The sequence below is a fragment of the Liolophura sinensis genome, chromosome 9, assembly GCF_032854445.1.
Source record: "Liolophura sinensis isolate JHLJ2023 chromosome 9, CUHK_Ljap_v2, whole genome shotgun sequence".
In the NCBI taxonomy this organism is placed as follows: domain Eukaryota; kingdom Metazoa; phylum Mollusca; class Polyplacophora; order Chitonida; family Chitonidae; genus Liolophura; species Liolophura sinensis.
The window spans coordinates 4,500,258-4,520,509 of record NC_088303.1 but is presented as its reverse complement, the minus strand read 5'-3'; the positions used below and the strand labels follow the sequence as shown (position 1 = coordinate 4,520,509).

General features: G+C 41.5%; 1 protein-coding gene across 1 annotated transcript; it reads left to right on the top strand.

The window, feature by feature from the left end:
* The first annotated feature begins 3,005 nt into the window (after nucleotides 1–3,005).
* On the top strand, nucleotides 3,006–14,555 carry LOC135475539 (monomeric sarcosine oxidase-like). Its single transcript, XM_064755461.1, has 9 exons — nucleotides 3,006–3,137; nucleotides 4,369–4,438; nucleotides 6,208–6,264; nucleotides 8,129–8,260; nucleotides 9,335–9,548; nucleotides 11,380–11,546; nucleotides 12,235–12,421; nucleotides 12,815–12,948; nucleotides 13,524–14,555. The coding sequence occupies exons 1-9, from the start codon at nucleotides 3,035–3,037 to the stop codon at nucleotides 13,684–13,686; spliced, it is 1,227 nt and encodes a 408-aa protein (XP_064611531.1). The 5' UTR covers nucleotides 3,006–3,034; the 3' UTR covers nucleotides 13,687–14,555.
* Nucleotides 14,556–20,252: the final 5,697 nt, after the last annotated feature.

Here is a 20,252-nt window from a genome sequence, read left to right as displayed (position 1 = left end):
TTTAATCCTGTGGGTCGGTCGACTTAAAGGCTATTTAATTTGTAGAAGCGATTATGTCTGTTCTTATGCCGGCTTTCTCTCCAGCCGTACGTGCGAAGGTCTTGCAGCAACCTGTGAATGGTCGTGAGTTTCTCCCAGGCTCTGCCCGGGTTCATCTCACCATACTGCTGGCCGCCGTCATGTATGTGAAATGTTCTCAAGCATGGCGTAAAACACCAATCAAATAAATAAATAAATACTTTCTACTCGACAACATGGAATAAACAACAACCAAATAAATAAATACATTTGTTTATATCCTTTGGTGGTTAAACGAAGCTTTCAACATTTCGGCGAGATCACATCGATGTAGCAGGCGAGAGACGATGCCGACGCATTTATATTGCTACCTCACTGGAAGGCCATGTTGAATTTTAAGACTGCCGGCACGCTGAGCGCCAAACTATGGCAAAACCAGTTATGACCACTTTGAGGTTGGTGAACATAAGCTGTTGTCAGTTAGCAGGCCGTGTCTATGCTGACAGACGCCAATGCTATGGCGGCCAGAGAGCATTTGATCATTCGAGGTTTTTTTCTTATCGGCCGTTGGTTATCAAGACAGTCACATTTCCGGGAATTGTGGGTGTATGTAAATATGTATGTTTGGGGGTTAACGTCGTACTTAACAAACTTTCAGTCGTATGACAACGACCATTGTCGGCTTGAACATGCGATACAAATATACTCGATACAGAGTTCTAGAGGGATTTCGGTGATGGACCGTGGACGATCGGTTGAGTGGTTTATAACATGCATATCTTTCAATCGTTAGGTCGTGGGTTCAATCTCATTCTTGGACAGGGACGTGTTTCTAAATTTTTATCATGATTGTATTGATTAACAGGATACTACGTTGAATATGACACAGTATTGTGTTGTAATAACAGAATACATTCTAGCCGCATTCAGACTTTCTTTTAAAATTAACAAATTATTATTTTTTTTGGCATAGGACCACACTGGCTATATAAATATGACTCAGTTTATCACATGCTGATAAGTCTGAAACTCGCGTGGTCTCAGATAACAACGATTATTTGGATCAATGATCAACAATTGTAAAGATTAAATCCAGTCTGAACTGGATTGTTGATAAGATTTCATAATGCCAGTTTAATCAAATATGTAGGTGACCAAAGTAAACAATCTTTGAAGAGCGAGGTCCATATACAGTACACACATTAGGCCTACCTGGAGCCACAGAGCTTCAGTCATTTCAGATTTATCGATTTCCTCTGGATTTTACTCGAATTCCTTCCACCATAATGCTGTCCACCATCGTATAAGTGAAATATTATTTACCACTTCATAAAACACCATCCAAATAAATAAATAAATGTAAGATTCACTTTATAAGTGGTACTGTGTGTTATACCATCACAGATACACATGAAAAGTGTCAATGTCTGGATGTATATAAGTGAGTGAGTGAATGCTGGGGGTTTAACGTTGTACTCAACAATCATATGACGACGAAGGAATCCTTAGAGTGCATGTAAATGTGCCTCGTTGTTGCAGCACGGATTTCCACCGCTCTTTTGTCTAGTGCTGCTTCACTGAGACGACTTACCGAAGGCACGTAAGGCGCATAATTCCATTGCGCTGCCACTGGTCAACCAGTCGTTGCACTCTCCCTTTTACGCTGAATAAGCGAGGAAGTTACACAATTTCCTCTTTTAAGGTCTCAGGTGTGACGACCCAGGATTAACCCTGGATCTACCAACTGTGCTATCGGGGCCAGTAGGTGTATATGAGTCATAATCTCTTTATAAGAAGAGAATTTTCTGAATATCCAAATCTGTTAAGAAAATATAGACCGACATATACGTTCAGGTTTATATTTTTGCATGACTTTCTTGGTCGTCCCATGCAGTGGCAGTATAATGTGACTGGGTGGGGTGCCGTGTCTGGTGTCTACGGAATGACGTTCCAATGAAGCAGCGCTATAAATTTGTCGACGTTGTGCCCGGTCTGTAACAAGGAGTCACCGTCATGCATATGGCCCAAATAGTCTTGAAAGCGACGTTAAACCCCAATTCAACAAGCAAGCAAACAAAATCCTGGAAGTCCATATTCTTGAACACAACATGAAGTTAGAAAACTTTTTCTACTTCATAATGTTAAACTGTATACACTCGGATTCGATGGCAAGAACTCATTGTCCCGGGTGACGTCATAATTACTGGAAAAACCCTGGCATGAAGGATATTGGGCGGAGTTCAACATGTTTTGACGAAAAGCGACACCAGTTAAATGAACTGTTATCGACTTGTAAACCCTGTTTCTGGCATTAACAAATCTGAGATTGTTGGCGCGTTTTAGTATAATATAACATTCATAAATGATATTTATTTTATCTCTTGTAGTATACGATCTCACGGCAATATGGTTTTAGAGTTGGATGTTAGGAAATTCTGTTATAAAACACAATGTAGTGTATTCGCTGAGACAGTAGTATGGGCAGTGTTACTTTGTGGAGTTTGTTCTAACCGCTTGCTTGTGGAGCTATTTTAAACAAATTACTGTCCACGTTCATTGCCCAGCATGGCACTTGTTAGTGAATAATTATGACGTCACCCGAGGAAATGAGTTCTTTATGTTGAAACCAGGCTTATGGGGTTTAACATTATAAATTAGAAAAGTTGTTGTAATTGCATTTTCGCGGTGGTAATATAGACGTAAAGCATGACAATGTGTAGGGCTATTGTTTTAACATGTCACTAAATAAAGGCAATTTTGGTAGCGAGTATGACTGATTTTACGGACAGCTGCATATACTGCAGGCGACTTGTTAATAGAAATAGACAATCTTTTTGCCCTAGGTTGTGAACTTACCTTTTATCTAAGGTAAGCTGCGCTTTTTCTAGGACATCAGCAGGCAAGTTTTAGGTTAATTTATTATGTGGAACACAGCATATATGTCTGGAGCGTGGTCTGTATGACTTTAACTACATGCAGTATACCATCATACGGACGTACATATAGTGCAGACAACATGGATTCTCCAGCGATGAAGTCGCATTACGACTATATTGTGGTGGGGTGCGGAGGGATAGGCAGCTCCGCCGTCTACTGGCTTTCAAAGAGGGTGGGAAATGGTGAGCTTATCACAGATGAACTTTTACAGATGAAAATTATCGCTACTTTGTATACACACTCTTGCAGAACAAGCGAAAGAAGGCTCCTCTGAGCCGAGTTCTCTACAACAGTTGTAGCCGTTTGGTTCTTTTGCCCATCTGGAAAAGCTGGCCCAAGCCCGCGCGCAAAACAACCTTCTCTAACAGCTTTTACTCTGCAAGGCGTATCCAAGTCGTCTGATAATTCCTGCTAAATCACATGATTGCCTAGACGATATTAAGCTGCGATAGGTATGTCTGCAGGTACAGGTTGGCCCAATCTAGACAAGAACACATCGTTGTCAAGTTTACTGTTACACTGTAACCAGAGTCCTGATGCACCCAAATAAGTTGGCTCCAGTCCAGCGTGCCAAAGCATATTTCAGCTGCTAACTCGCTACAATGATTGCCAAACAAAAGAAGAAGAGAGCGTATCCCAAGCGGTGCGAGTTACCTTGCAAATTTTACCTGCACCAGAACAATTGGGTTCCAGACTAAGAAACCACATCGTTCTCTATAGCATCGTTATGCTTCAAAGGTTATTCGCACTGAGACAAATGTGTTCCAAACAACAATTTAGCGCATGGCTCTCTTTTGTTATCCACAACTGATATTCTGGTATGGTACATGATTTGAATGCTGATTTCACTCAGTAGCCTAGAACATACCTTGCGTCTTTCCAACATCACTGAAAACTGTTGAGTGCTTCTCTTTGCAGGATTCCGTTCTATTTTCCTACTTTTTTTTTTTAGTTCTTTGGTTGTTTGTGTTATGCGTCGTTTTGGGAATTGGCCTGCGATTATTAACTGGATCGGAACTATGGAGACGGAGTTTTTGTTCATGTAAATGAACAAGGACTGTTCATGTAAATGCTTAAATTTATTTATTTATTTGACTGGTGTTTTACGCCGTACACAAGAATATTTGACTTATTCGACGGCGGACAGCATTATGTTGTGAGGAAACTGGGTAAATGCTGAAATCACAGCAACCTAGCACAATTGCTTTAAGATGTTTTTAGTGGTTTCCGCGCAGAAAAATTCGAAAAAAGATAGTTTTGGCGAAAGTCTTGGCTGGCGTCTTGAATGGCACTGACGTCGTATTATTCTCTATATTAACTTTAGGCGGGTGAGACATGGAACTTCTTAGTGTTGCCCATCATTCACTGCGAGTGTTTAAACAAGATGATCATGTTACCTATTATATTCTACAGGTGTACTTGGACTAGAGCAGTTCAAGCTGGGACATGTTAACGGTGGATCACAAGACCACTCGAGGATTATGTAAGTACAGAGGTCAATGCTGACAACCTGTATCTTGTATCACATACATACAAACCTGCATACATATTGTCATGGCCACATATACACATTGGGGGCCTCCACGATTAGTATACTAGTCTAAACTAGGGGAGCATTTTACGAGAGGGGAGAATTTACAATATTTATAAGTTACATATGTTTGAGTACATAAAACCGCCAGGGAAAGATGTAACTGATCATATTTACACATGATACCCGATAAACATCTCGATGTAAGCCCTGTTACTTTGAGCCACATGTACACTAGACACATCAGTAAATGCAACTACAACACGACAGGGTGAGTGAGTGAGTGAGTGCTTGGGCTTTAACGTCGTACTCAACAATTTCTCAGTCATATGACGACGAAGGAATCCTTAGAATGCATGTAATGTGCCTCCTTGTGGCAGGACTGATTTCCACCGCTCTTTTATCTAGTGCTGCTTTACTGAGACGACTTACCGAAGGCAAGTAAGGCGTCCCGGCCGAGCCATTATACTGATACGGGTAAACCAGTAGTCGCACTATCCCGTCATGCTGAGCGCCAAGCGAGGAAGCTGCAACTCCCCTCTTTTAAAGTCTTAAATGTGACTCGACCGAGGATTGACCCTGGATCTACCGCTCCAGAAGCTGTGACATCGGGGCCGATCAACACGATTGGTGCATGCTATACCAGCTCAAAGCCGAACTATGGTAGAGAGTGTGTATTCGTCGCTACAACTGCCTGTGGTTCCTTGATGAGAACAAGCGTGGCCGTTTGATTTATTTCATTGGTGTTTTATGCCGTTCTTATTTCATTTATACAACGGCGGCCAGCATTATGGTTGGGGGAGGGGGGGGGGGGGTGGAGGGGGAAACATGGCAGAGCCCCGGGGCGTGTGGCTGTTTGCGCGGTCTAATGAATGTCTATCATATGTTAAAGTAACTTGCCGAAGGTAGGTGGTTTTACGCCGAGCACTCAGGTTTTCTCCACCAATACAAATGGCTGCTATCGAGCAAGTGAAAAAATCTTGAGTGTTGCTTCAAACTAAAATCAAAAATCCGAAGTGTGAATATTAGATGATAGTTTTCTTACTCAGAATAACGATACTTTATTCTTCCAGTTAATTGTGGAACGTTTAAGAAAACAGACTGGGGTGTTCGCTGTGCCACTGAGTTGAGATTACGCAGGATTGCGTTTTACTCCAGGCTGATCGGGTCCACCTCCCACAACCTAGAGGTTGGTGTCAAGGTGGTTTGCCACAAAGCATATATACTACTCTCTATTCTTGTCTTCGGCTTTAAGTGGGGAGGTTTGTCACGTACATGGCGAGTTGCGACGGTTTCACACAGACATGAGCCATTCTTTCCTATTCATTTATATCCAAATGTAATGTTTTAACGTTAACGTGTTAGCACCTGTGCGTCTATACTTGTAATCTTGAATATCGCGGAAAACACCAGTCAAATAAATCAATAAATATATTCTTATAAAGGTTGAGGACATCCGTGGCCGAGAGGGTTAGCACGCCAGCGCGTCGCAATGACCCAGGAACCTCCCTCCAATGCGTTCGCTGTGAGGTCAAGTCCAGCTCATGCTGGTTTCCTCTCCGGTCGTGCTTAGGAAGGTCTTCCACCAACCTGGGGATGGTCATGGGTTTCCCACCACAATGCTGACCGCCGTCGTATAAGTGAAATATTCTTGAGTACGATGTAAAACACCAGTCAGATAAATAAATAAATAATAAAGGTCAATTTTTTATTCCTTTTAGACGTCTCCAATACAACGAAGCAAAGTACACAAGACTAACCCGTGATACATATAAAGCGTAAGTACACTAACTTGTCACTCAGTACATCCCACGTGACATCCCATGGCCGATGCGAAATTCTTACCATCGTCGTTAGCACTATGGAACTACCGTTACATCGGAACGAAACGATGGAACAATACTGCATGCAAATCGATGGAACTATGGAACGAAGCATCGGAACGATGCTATTTTGGCAATGGCACAGTGGCCTTAATTATTAGCATTTTATAGTGCACCCTACGCAGTCTAACAAATATTAATTCAGACGCCAGGAAAACAAAACAGCCGTAACTAAGACTAAAAGGAGCTAGGGATTATTAAAAATTAACTGATTTATTATTTGCTTTCTTTGGAAAATATCCACAAAAAGAGAAGAGAAGGAAAGCCTGTAGAGAGAGCCAAGCAAGTCAGTTACTACATTCGAGACCGCGCACACACGGGAAATCTCCGTTGAAGGCCTACTCTCGCCTGCAAGCCTTTCTGGCGCATACATGCAGGTGAAATGTATAGTTTTGGATTTATATCAAAGTAAAACTCGTGTATTGACTATTTTCATCTCCATGTAGCTGCAAGAAAAGTCTGCAGATGCAAGTAAAGCAACAAATGTTTGGCTATCCACGGTCTCAAATTTTAGGCGATTTGCTGTCATTCTTGACAATACAGTGAGTGAGTGAGTGCTTGGGGTTTAAAGTCGTAACCATTTTTCAGTCATATACCACCAAGGAGTCCTTCGAGTGTGTGTAATGTGCCTCCTTGTTGCAGAACGGATTTTCACCTCTCTTTTGTCTAGTGCTGCTTCACTGAGACGACTTACCAAAAGCAAGTAAGGCGCCCCGCCTGAGACATTATACATATAGGCTCCGGGTCAACCAGTCGTTGCACTAGCCCCTTCATGCTGAACGCCAAGCGAGGCAGTTACAACTCCCCTCTTTTAAGGTCTCAGGTGTGACTCGACCGAGGATTGACCCTACCCCTCCCGAAACGGATGCTCTACCAACTGTGCTATTGGGGCCGGTCTTGACAATACAGATTTTTATAGATGTTATTCAGTGTTATGCCACATTGTTGTCACAGATGATTACAAATGGTTCCCGTCTTCGTCCACTCCCACATTTAAACTTGGTCAATTTGAAGGGGTATATCAGTGTTAGCTGATAATGGAAGACACCTCAACAAATATTCCTCAGGTTTCCATAAATCCAGGTTTGATCATATATCATTCACATGATTCACCAGTAACGTCACATGTCGTAAGGCCGGTGGAAGGATAGAACGATGGAGGGAAGCCATGTCACGACACTGCGAAGCGAAGGAACGATGCAACAAAGCACTGACATGATACTGCGAAGCGATGGAACGATGCTATAGCTCAATCTAGCAGTACTGTTCCATTGCTTCGTTACATCGTCAACGATGCAACGATGGTACTATAGACACAGTGATTGCCTTAATTGTCATCCGTACTGCCATACACCACTAGTTTTGTGCAGAAATGTTCAATAACTCCCCAGTCACCTGGGCCTCGGTGATGAGGCAGGAAATGATGTCAGAAAACTTAGTTTCAACTTTTTTATTAATACTTGATCCATGGTCCGCTCGAGTGCTGAGGAGTGCTTGCATACAGTTCACTGGTTTTAAATTCTCTGGTGGTTGCTTTGATGAGCAGTAAAGGGTAGCGCATGCGTATGCACACAATTGTGGTTTGGTAACTTCTTTGTAAAACTTTGCTAAGTTATATTAATATTAAAACTGACCATTATGCAGTTTAATGTTTTATGGCGTCTTCATGAAAAATCTTTGTACCTTCTACGGGAAACTTGAGAAGTTGTATCCATGATGAAAGTTACGATTATCCGCGATTTTGTTGTTTTCCATGCAGATGGGAGGCGGTTGAGCAAGAGTCCGGTGTTCAGCTCGTCTATAAAGTCGGTGCTATTCAGTTCGCCAAAAAGTCCGTGATGGGAGCAACTATCGACGCATATGCCGAGGCCATGGATGCCAACCAGATTCCGTGAGACACCGTCATACTTACAGCTCTTTGGATTCACGGTCCATCATGATTGCAGTTTTGCATCCACACTTACTAATCTGAATCATTACTTTTACTAACCTGGAACTCCAGCGTGCAAACTTCATTAATTGCCATTTCCAGTGGAGTGATTGGGTTGCTAGGTTGTTTCCGACGAATTTGTATTTACCACGAATAGATGAAATCGTTGCTTCTCAATAAAGAGGCGACTTGTGTCGTTTATAGTGTTGAAATTATTTTAAACTTCGAAATAACCATAGTGCGTTCTGCGTTATAAATTTTAGAGACTCAATTACTGATTGTGAACAATAACACACATATAGACTAGACTGACAATACGTGAAAGATAATTATTTGAAATATAATAATAGCAAAAAATCCACTGAGTTGCGCCGATCCTTTTTGTTTGCCCAAAGTCTGTGGTATACAGCTTCTTTAAGACTCACAGACGTGCTATATATATCACGGTGTATTTTTCCGGACGATGACGACTCGATCCCAATAACATGGAGAGTAAAATGATTCCAAAGTTGTGGTTTAACGCGAGTTACACTGGTGTTGAGTACGACGGTATATGGTCGTAATCATGGATTGTGACGTGGTATAAATTCATAATAACTTCAAGATCAAGGGAAACTAGTTTTTGTAGCTTTTAAGACCGAGTTCCAGGTTATAGTGATTTTAAGTTCTTAAATTCTGAAAGATAAGCTGGGATATATGAAATGTGTCTCATGTGGATCTGTTCCGATCTAGGCTGAGCAATAAGAGACTGAATGGATTGTGAAAACTTCGACACATGTAACCAAGGAACATTGTTCGCCTCTTTATCGTCTCCCAAGAGCTATTCTAATGCAATGTGATTTCTACTTTTTTATATCTAGAGTGAGTATTATTCTAAACTAAAGAATAGTTCACTGATACAACTGCTGTCAGGATAATAGGTAGGTCTAGAGTAAACCGTTGTTATTTTCTTCTTTGTTTCCATCAAAAACTCCAGTATAGCCTTGTGAAATAGAAATTGTGTTCATCATTCATATATACATTCTGTCCAATTAGGTATGAGCGATGGTCAGGCACAGAACTTCGCCGTCGATTTCCGCAGTTCACCGTCGGTGACGAAACCGTATGCTTGTGGCAGAAAGATGGCGGGCTCGTGGACGCGTCCATGGCGAACGCTGTCCAGATCCAGTTGGCACGGGCTAATGGCGCAGACATTCTGGACAACTGTCCCGTTATCAGGATTGACCGGGATGACCACGGCCGGACAGTGGTCAGATTAACATTTATTACACATTAATCACCCATCTTTGCCATATAAGTGTGAAAATCTTCAACACCTCCGACTTGAGATTCATGTTGCAAATTCCTTCCCACTATATCATTAAATATATCCTCAAGGCGAACTGTATTTTTTATATTAATGTTTCGTAGCCGACAAATTTTATGAACCAATATGATCGGACCTGCACACTTTTTATTAGTTTCGTGTGATCTTTGCTTCTGTCCGAAAACTGTCTTTGGCCACGGTTAGTAAGCATCTATGATCTGGTGAAGGCATGCACTGTTCTAAACCTGAAATGTTATATGTAACTTTAATAATGTTAAATCTATCATTTCGACAGTAGTGCATGGTAGAGGGTATTTAAAATAAGAGGTTAATTCTTTCTGAAGTGTTGGAAATTCAACACTTTTCAGTATTATTATGTAGAAAGTGTTGTAACTGTACACATGTTGAGTCAGAATAACACTGACCTCTAGGTGCTGGGTGCTACGTCTTACAACTTACATGTGCGGGTCGTTAGGCAGCCTTTGTTTAGTTGCCGCTAAATATTTTGGGTTAGTGGAAGAAATATCCACTAGCTTCTGCAACAGGGAAAACTTGTCATACGGTATGGCAATGTGCAACTCGTATTCAAGTCGGAGGTGTTCAACATTAAAATGGATCCCACGGGCTGTCATTCATACGCCAGTCTTTCAAACGCAAACAAATCCCATTGCTATTCACGGTCGCACCATATTAAATCGAATACGAGTCTTGGTGTGCAAACTTGGCGTATATACAAAATGGTGGCCAACGCTTGGCGTGAACCCTCACTCAGAAACTTGCAAGTTGGCAGTAGCGTGTACATCTGGTGTAGATCACATAGATGGGAAAGTTTTAGGCGCGCTAGTTTTCTGTTTAGTAGGCTTACATTTTTGACATGCATAGATCAGCGTTTATTTATAGGCCACCGGTACATGCTTTTTTATTTATTGGCTACATGAGCTGTTATTTTGTGACCATCTGTCAGTTGAGACAGGCGTAGTTGAATCTGTTAACACTATAATTCACTGTGAACCAACGCACTTTCAAACATATGCGTTTTAAAGAATTAGTTAACTGTTGTTAGCCTACGTGTAGTGATAACCTTTCGTTGGAAGGTGAGCTGCCATTAGGCGAGTTTAAAAGGTAGGCGAGTAGCGAACAGGCAAGGTTAAAAAGAAGGCGAGTAGCGAATGGACCCTTACAAACGATGAAATATGGGAAACACAATAAACAGTTATCCAAGTAGTATAGTTTGGAAGACAGTAGGCCTAAACGATAAACTGGAAATTGGACGCACCTACATAGGCCTATATATGTTCAGCATTCGTAAGGTTAGGCCTATATACCTGTATCTGTTTTGTTTCTTCATTTTCCATCTAGTGTGTGGGTGCATTGTCTTATTATCGGACCGGCCTGGATCGCACAGTTGGTAGAGCGTTCGCTTCGGGACCGGTAGATCCAGGATCAATCCTTGATCGAGTCACACCTAAGACTTTAAAAAAGTTGTAACTTCCTCGCTTGGCGTTCAGCATGAAGGGGATAGTGCAACGACTGGTTGACCCGTATCAGTATAATGGCTCGGGCGGGGCGGCTTACTTTCCTTCGGTAAGTTGTCTCAGTGAAGCAGCACTAAATAAAAGAGCGGTGGAAATCCGTCCTGCAACAAGGAGGCACATTACACGTACATGCACCCTAATGATTCCTTCGTCGTCATATGACTGAAAAATTGTTGAGTACGACGTTAAACCCCAAGGACTCACTCACTCACTCTTATTATCGGTGTGATGTCTTTTAGGTCCACACCCCAAAGGGAATGTTCAGCTGTAAGCGTGTGGTTGTTGCGGCAGGAGCGTGGATTAACCACGTATTGGGATCAGTCGGTGTCCATATTCCGGTGGTGGTCACACAGGAACAAGTCACATACTTCGCCACTCCACACGTCAAAGAGTTCACCAAGGCGAAGTTAGTGATAATTTGTTTGCTCGCTCTGGAAATATCTATAGATAGAAGCGTATCTGATGAGCATATACATACCAGTAGTTTATCTGACAAATTTCCGTAATCACTATCGTATGCTGATAATGCATGCTTTTTGTGACATTCTGATTCTTGCAAGGAAAAACAATATTCTGTAATGCCGCACGTACAGTATATAACACATTGTTTAACTGTAATGCCGCACGTACAGTATATAACACATTGTTTAACTGTAATGCCGCACGTACAGTATATAACACATTGTTTAACTGTAATGCCGCACGTACAGTATATAACACATTGTTTAACTGTAATGCCGCACGTACAGTATATAACACATTGTTTAACTGTAATGCCGCACGTACAGTATATAACACATTGTTTAACTGTAATGCCGCACGTACAGTATATAACACATTTTTTAACTGCCATACAGATGGCAAAATGTAAGTGGAAAGTTAACCTTAAAGGAAAAGAACGCAAAGCTCCTAATTATGCATGTGTTAAGAGTCTTCCTGCATGCATGTAATGTACGAAAACGTCTCAGTGCGTGTCATTTGAAAGTAATGAACATTCAGTTGATAAAAGAACGAATTAAGAACGTCAACTGCGTGGGCTATCTTCAGTAAATACAATGCAATGCAAAAAAAGTATCGTTTTGAAATGATTTCAGATTCCCGGTATGGATATACAACTCACCAAAACATGACCTTTATGGCTTACCGATTCATGGAATTTCTGGATCTAAGATAGGGATCGACGCTGGTGGTAACCAAGTAACACCTGAAACCAGGAACTTCACTCCAGATCCGGAAAGGGAAAAAGCCTGTATTCACTTTTTAAAATCTATCATTCCAAGGGTAAGACTTTATCACCTACATTTTACAAGCATATATGGTATACAAGAATAATTTCGTCAGAGATGGTATTATGCCCTTTTTTTTTGAATGCATGTCTTTTTATACCTCGGTATATAATTTGTCATCAAACTTTGCCATGCAATTTTCATTAGTAAAATATTTATGTGATTACGCTAAGAGCTTCTTCAGTAACCATTGCTTTCCAGTAAAGGAAGTTGTATCTACACGGGGAGTCACTACATGTTAGAAAGATTGGGGCATAAGTTTTCTCACGTTAGGTAACCCGGGCCTAAGCTGTGAAATCCACAAACTGGTGATTACAAAATACCAATGGTCCATTCAGCTTTTAACCGAATCACCACTGTACGGAACACGTCTGCTGTCATATTTCAGTCACTGGGACCAATTTTGGAGAGTAAAACGTGCCTGTACACTATGACGCTGGACCGGTCCTACGTCATCGACACTCTGGAGTCACGTGGTTGGCCGGAGATTGTCTTTTGCTGCGGAGCTGGCCATGCGTTCAAGTAAGCCGTATTGCAGTTGTATTTACTTATTTTGTTTTATATAATGCCATGCAGTAGAGTGGTTCGCCCTTATACAATGGAGACATGTGACCAGTAAAGTCAGTCTGCGGGATCGTCTTCGCGCTAATGAACCGTTCAGTCAGTCAGTTGGAGCGTCTTAGCGCTAATGAACAGCAATGTCCGTCAGTCTGAGCGTTATAGGGCTAATAGACTGGGCCCGGTTCTTCAAAACTGTTATAAGACCTACTAACAGCTTTAACTTTAACCCCAGTCTTCAATTTTGTACTTAATTTAAAAAAATGTGTACCACTAAATTAAATATGAACTAAAACTGCAGCTGTTATACTATTGACTTTGGGGAACTGCATTGGCTGCTGAGTTTGGCTAAAATTTTAAATATAAAATATGTTTTAATAGCAGCATTAGCTAATGCACTTTCTAACGACTGGGTCCAGTAGTCAGTCTGAGCATCTTGGCGCAAACAGAGAGTAAACTCAGTGAATCGAAGTGTTACTTCTCAATTCCAGTTGGTTCTCCCATGAGAGTTAAACGGTGTATTGTTTTATGCTCCTCAGATTTGCCTGTCTGCTGGGTAAGATACTAAGTGAGCTGGCCATTGACGGACAGACCAAGTACGATGTCATGGCCTTCACCATGAACAGGCCCGCCATTACAGACCCAACGTTCAAGCCTCAACTCCAGATGGTTGTTCAAAATGATTTTACCTCTAAGCTCTGAAGGAAAGAAGGGCAGTGAATTTTACGTAGCCACAACAAACCAAAAAACCTGTCTTTGGATCCTGTGACGTGAGGTGTCGGACAACTCAGCCAACGCATATTCACTGGGCGTATGAATCAATGATTATTTACGTTCCCATATTATAAAGCCGTTGTAAGATAGACTGTGTGGAATCAAGAGAAAAGCACTGTGATGTCAACAGAAATGTACTGTGATATAAGTAGAAAAGTACTCTGGTATAAACAGAAAAGTACTGTGGTATCAATTGAAATGTGCTGTGGTATCAACTGAAATGGACTGTGATATCAACAGAAATCTCAAATAACAACAGCATCAGTTTAAATTCGTTATTCACCGTGGTAGACTTGATAGAAGTTATGTCTGGAACAAACCTTTTTTATTCAAAAGTCATTAAGCGAAGGCCTTCGAAATCGAAAACTGTTGTTGAAAGTCGCTTATTTCTACATCACTGAAAAGTTACGTGTACGATAAATTTGGAAAATTTATATGATTGTTTAACGCCCAAATATTATTCACTGATACGACAATTTTATGGCGGGAAGAAACCGGGGTAAAATATTAACCTTTGGCAGGTTGTTGACGGGGTTTCTCACCTGTGACATATAGATATGCACACCATCTTGGTGGAAGACTGAGCCCTCCTTAGTAATCTTCAATTGAGCCTTACGTTAAAATGTTGGTTAGGTATCGTGACAAGAGGTGGCTTCCTGCAGGTTTTATTCGGTTTCTTCCATGAATAATCCTGGCCTGCGTTGTATAAGTGCAAAATTCAGTAATCTTTTTAATGGAAGTCAGGGAATTGCACTGTGTATTTTGATGAATATTTTTAAAAACTTTTCTGCGTATAACCCAATACACCGGTCCTGTTTCACAGTGAGCTTCCCACCGCAAACTGCTGCTCTGCAACTCGCCCTGTGTGGTAAAAAAGTCTTCTGGACGTCAGAAGAACTAAAAAACCTGTTTGAGGCTAAAGTTGGATGAATATGCGTAACAAAGTATAATTTGATTGTTACTTGGGCTGAAGAGATGTTAAGGTAGCCTCTAAGTTCCTCCAACGTTTGTCCGTCAGAGCATTCCTGTTTGCAAGAGATTTGGACATGATCTGAAGAAGTCGCTTTTGTTCCTCTATGTCCTCACCAAACAAGTCGAGCATTTTCTGCAAGGCTTTATCTGGAAGAGTCGGCAGAATTCGCTCAAGAATTGCCCTATTTTTCGCCGAGCCCCACTTCCTCATGGAGGGACAGGTTTTGGGGCGCCGGCTGTTCACAACAATATCGCTTTTGCATTCCATATGTCGATACGGCGTACCGGGAACAGACCCATACACTGGACTATGACCTCTTGTCAGTGTGGACGATGGTCGCTGGCTGGTCGCCTCGGAATGGCTACTTTTAACCCTAATCCGCGTCGGCTCACCTTTACTGGGTAGCATCCACGGTTTGATGGCAAGACAGGAATACCAGTTTGGCAGTTGCTTAGCTGGGTCATGGGGAACGCAGACTGGGCAGGTAAATGGCTCTGAGGGGTGGGGATGGCACCCAGACCGTCTTCCCGATCGAGCGGGGGCTGAGTAAACATGTCTCCGTCTGACTGGGTCTGCTATGGGTGTCTCCCAAATGTTAACACTCAGCGCCCTACGAGGAGAATTTCTGGAATCATGAGGATTAGCCTGTACAGATTTAGTCATCTTTGTTTTAAAACAGTCGAACATTGCTGTAAAATTGTCCGCACAAAAGCCGTCTTCCTTTCCGTACACATCAGCATCAACTTCAGCAGACGACACCTTCCTCGTGACAAAGCGGAAGTTGTTCTGAGCATCAAACAGCTGTTTCAGGAAGAATTGTCGCTGATTCCAAGAAAGAACTATTAGACGATGGCGTTTAGCGGACTCGAGTAGAGTCCTTTGTTTACGAAGCTCCTTGTTCAGAGCTGCATTTGCGAACAAAATCGCTTTCGGAATTTTGCTGTTTTTTGCGAGCTTTTGTACGGAAAATCGTACCCCTCGTTCCTCCACTCCTCCCAGTTCCTCCTCCAAGTAGGGACAGGTCATCAGTTTGGTTATCCTGTCTTGGTCTGTTTGAACATAACATTCCCTGACTTTCTCAAGACGAATGGAAGTCATAGTCACAGTTTTGTTGCAGTGCTGTTTCCGCCAGAAGATTACTTCATTTGTAACATACACTACAGTTCTTGTTTGGAGTGAGGACAACCTGAAAGAATGGAAGAAATCACAAGCTGTGCTGCATTTTTCAGATGGGATTGTATCGTTCACGCTCCAGTACTAATGTGTCGTAGAAACTCGATTATTTTGTAAGACAATTCGCTGTACAATCTTAAAAATATCCTGTGAAACAGTACGTAAGAGTTTAATATTCAGATCTCAAGACAGAAATGTGAGTATAGTGTAACACAAATTCTCCTTCCAGAGATAGATCAATTGTGAACACTGTTCTTAAGATTTTGATTAAACATTATACAGTGTAACTGTTGGGTATCGTTTGAGCTCACGCCACATTGCAGACATTAGAGATTAGTTAGAAGTTACAAGTTGAACCTGTAACTTTTAACTTCAAATTAGAATAGGTAATCTGATTGTACTTTGAAGTTACACACTACAAGTTACAACGATGAACTTCTGACTGAAGGTCTCTATTAGCCACACAGATACCTGGACTCACCTTCAAGCAGAAACACCGATACCCACACCTTGGACATACTGGACTTTCTGCTGGAGCCCGTGATAGCTATAATAAAATCATTAAACCGCCACATCACATATAAAAGGAGGTCGCGACAGATCTTTCAGGTGACACTAAATTTGATGGCCATGCCTCGAGTCTATAGTTAAACAAATTTACGCCTGCGTACTTGTAGGTTAACGGTTCTCCGAGGAGCATTAACAATGGACCTGTCGTAAATTCTCGAACAGGTAAGTATTCTGTAGTTAGTACAACCATGACATCCTACGCAGGATTTACGAGCACATTGTGAACGATAGCGCAGTGTAACACTTACAAAGAGTAAACTCTGGACCTTTATCCCTGACATTTGCAGACATAATAAACTATGTGGGCAGCCATTCTATAACCCATTATTATCATCGTACAGACCACATAATATCCCACTACACTAACAAAAGTATTGTATACGAATAACAGAACAGGTGTGTCATATACAACATACTAGTTTGCATAATCTATTCTGACATGATCTATTCTGCCATGATTAAAAGTACACATAGTATTCTTTCAATTAAACAGATTAGTTTTAGAGTGAAGGCATTAGAAAACTGAGGAGGTAAAAAGATTGAAAATAGACTAATTCTTCAAGTAGTAAACAGTAAGTAAATGACAAAAATTTGTAATACGTACAAAACGTAGGCAAGAGTAGAAACTTAAATGTAACTGATGATAAACGCTTGTGTTTATATCTAAAAGAATTCTTTCTCATTTACTGACAACGTTACATTTCCGAACACACTAGGAATGGTATTTGCTTTTTTCATGAATGACGCGTCTCCAGCGTTGTACGAGATTTTTGCCTGTGTGTTGAACTGGCACACAGTTTGGAGTATTTAAGATTGTGAGTTGCTGAAAGAAGTACCCTTATTTGTACCGAATTAATAACCTACTGATGAATTACGTAGTTTAAGTTAATAACACATAATAACGGATCATTAATTCAGATTTACTTACTATTAATACCTTAAAACATGTTTATCGATTTATCATTTATCGATTAAGTCTATCGTAAATACCGATTAATAACTCATATCAACCAAATGTGTAATTTGTAAGGGCGACTTACAGAATCCGTAATTGTGAATTACATAACAGTAAGAAGTAATAATTAAATCCCTAGCACGTGTTATATTATTCGAAATAACAAAGTTGCTTATCTGTTCCGTTATAACTAATTATTGATCCATATTCATAGATTGTATAGGGCCACTGTGCCTCAGTCGGTTAGCGCGCTAACGCGGCGTAATGAACCAGGAGCCTCTCACCAGTGCGGTCGCTGTGAGTTCAAGTCCAGCTCATGCTGGCTTCCTCTCCGGCCGTACGTCGGAAGATCTGCCACCAACCTGCGGATGGTCGTGGGTTCCCCCGGGCTCTGTTCGGTTTCCACCTACCATAATGCTGGCCGGTGTCGTATAAGTGAAATATTCTTGAGTACGGCGTAAAACCAATCAAATAAATAAATCCTACATTTTACGATCTGCTATTATACTTGTTAATAGTTTGTAAATCGCATTAATGTGATTAATGTGCACAATCCGAAAAAAAATGTCAAATTGGCATTTTTCAGTTGTTGCGATTGCCGAGCGTCGTAGATACAAGCATATTTTTTTTTATAAAAGTGATACTGCACACTGAGCGTATGGAATTTGTAACTCATCGCCACATTGTCAGCATCAGTGGGTGCCTCAGTCATGTCTTGGATAGTATCTCATTGCTTTTGGACAATCCCAGTTTCTTCAGAAGAATATGCAGGACGATCAACTCATTGATTGATTGATTGTTGTATGGCACCAGAAGGAAGCTAGAGCGCTGGAGGTAGATCCAGGGTCAATCCTCGGTCGAGTCACACCTAAGATTTTAAAAGAGGGGAGTTGCAGCTTCCTCGCTTGGGGTTCAGCATGAAGGGGATAGTGCAACTACTGGTTGACCCGTATCAGTATAATGGCTCGGGCTGGGCGGTTTACTTGCCTTCGATAAGGCGTCTCAGTGAAGCAGCACTAGATAAAGGATCTTACTCTGTGGAAACCACACTGACCTGGTCGCAGCGAGCAGGCACTTTAACCATCTGAGACAGCAGGATCTTACTCTGTGGAAACCACACTGACTTGGTCTCAGCGAGCAGGCACTTTAACCATTTGAAACAGCAGGATCTTACTCTGTGGAAACCACACTGACCTGGTCGCAGCGAGCAGGCACTTTAACCATCTGAGACAGCAGGATCTTACTCTGTGGAAACCACACTTACTTGGTCTCAGCGAGCAGGCACTTTAACCATCTGAGACAGCAGGATCTTACTCTGTGGAAACCACACTGACCTGGTCGCAGCGAGCAGGCACTTTAACCATCTGAGACAGCAGGATCTTACTCTGTGGAAACCACACTGACCTGGTCGCAGCGAGCAGGCACTTTAACCATCTGAGACAGCAGGATCTTACTCTGTGGGCCGGTTTTCCAATTTTAGTAGGTCAGTTCGTAGGTCTATAATACAAAATAGGCCTACTTGATATATCATTCGTACAAAAGTTTTGTTGGATGTCCCACCGTGTGAAAAACGGATCCTTATGAAACTGTCGCTTTCCTCAAACAGAAGGGAAATTAGTCCATACGATAGTTCAGGCAAATTTTTGGCTGATGTTAGTGTAACGGCCTGCCGAAGGTTAGTTTGAAATGGTACCGTTGTTATTATGTGTATCGTACAAAATTAGTTTATAAGGCATATATCTTTTTATCGCCTGTGACCCCTGCTTGTTGACACAACGTATACCACAAAACAACTAACCAACCAGTCTGACATACACTCATGGAATTAAGTAACAAACCAAATGCTGCAAAGGGAAAATGCAATTTATTTCTGAATTCTCCGATTCAAGGATAATATTCGTGTAAAATAAACGAATGATTTTTCAAAACATATAGGCTCATGCGGATTGCCTTTATTCGTTGCGCTTTTCGTTTGTCCATTTTCTCATGCTTGGTTATATTCTATCTGTGTAAATAAAACTATTCATCATCAGCTACGTAGTCCGCGGAAGTGGAAGTGATCGGGTGATTATGTACGGGTGCATTCCCCAGGCTCCATGATGGTTTCCCATCGGTCTGTTTCGCGACTCTCCACCTCCTCGAGGATGCGTCTCTCGCTTTCTGCCACTAGTTTACGCACAGATGGATCCTCGCCTGGCAGACAGTGGAAGCCCACGTTCTTACGGATTTCCCCTTCAGGTTCACATCCAATGGGACACCGGCGTAGGGGTACTGTTGAAATGCACATTACCTTACCGCCCACTCTACGGCGCTCTCTCACAATGTTTCGGCGGATAGGGATACAACCTGCAATCAGAATAAAATGAAATTGCACGGAATTTTCTTCACTTACACTTGACAGTATATTATTTTCATCGTCATTCAATAAACAGTCAAAAAGACTTCTTGCATTAGCTTCACGTGATTAATGATATGAACACGACAATGCAAAAAAAAACCTGACAAAAAAAAACAAAACTCACATTAAAGTGAGTTTTTCACGGGGCTCGACAGCAATATACAGATGGATTCAGTGTGATATCCTTATACATTTTGGTTATCTCTCAATCTGAATACCATGACAATTTTTGAATCAGTGTTAATGCATTTACATGAACAGTTAGAATTAAACCCTAACAAATAAATTTACATTTTACCGCTTACCAGCTATCACACTATCGTCGCTGCTCTGTTTTATCTCTCTATGCTGCACGTCTTAATTATATTTAACGATTATGGATGGAGGAAAACATGCTTCTGCAAATTTTGATGCACTGGTGTATA

Coding starts and splice junctions, on each gene's coding strand:
- LOC135475539 (XM_064755461.1), top strand. CDS start 3,035: ATGGATTCTCCAGCGATGAAGTCGCATTACGACTATATTGTGGTGGGG. Junction 6,265..8,128: donor ACCCGTGATACATATAAAGC/GTAAGTACACTA, acceptor TTTTCCATGCAG/ATGGGAGGCGGTTGAGCAAG. Junction 9,549..11,379: donor ATGACCACGGCCGGACAGTG/GTCAGATTAACA, acceptor GATGTCTTTTAG/GTCCACACCCCAAAGGGAAT.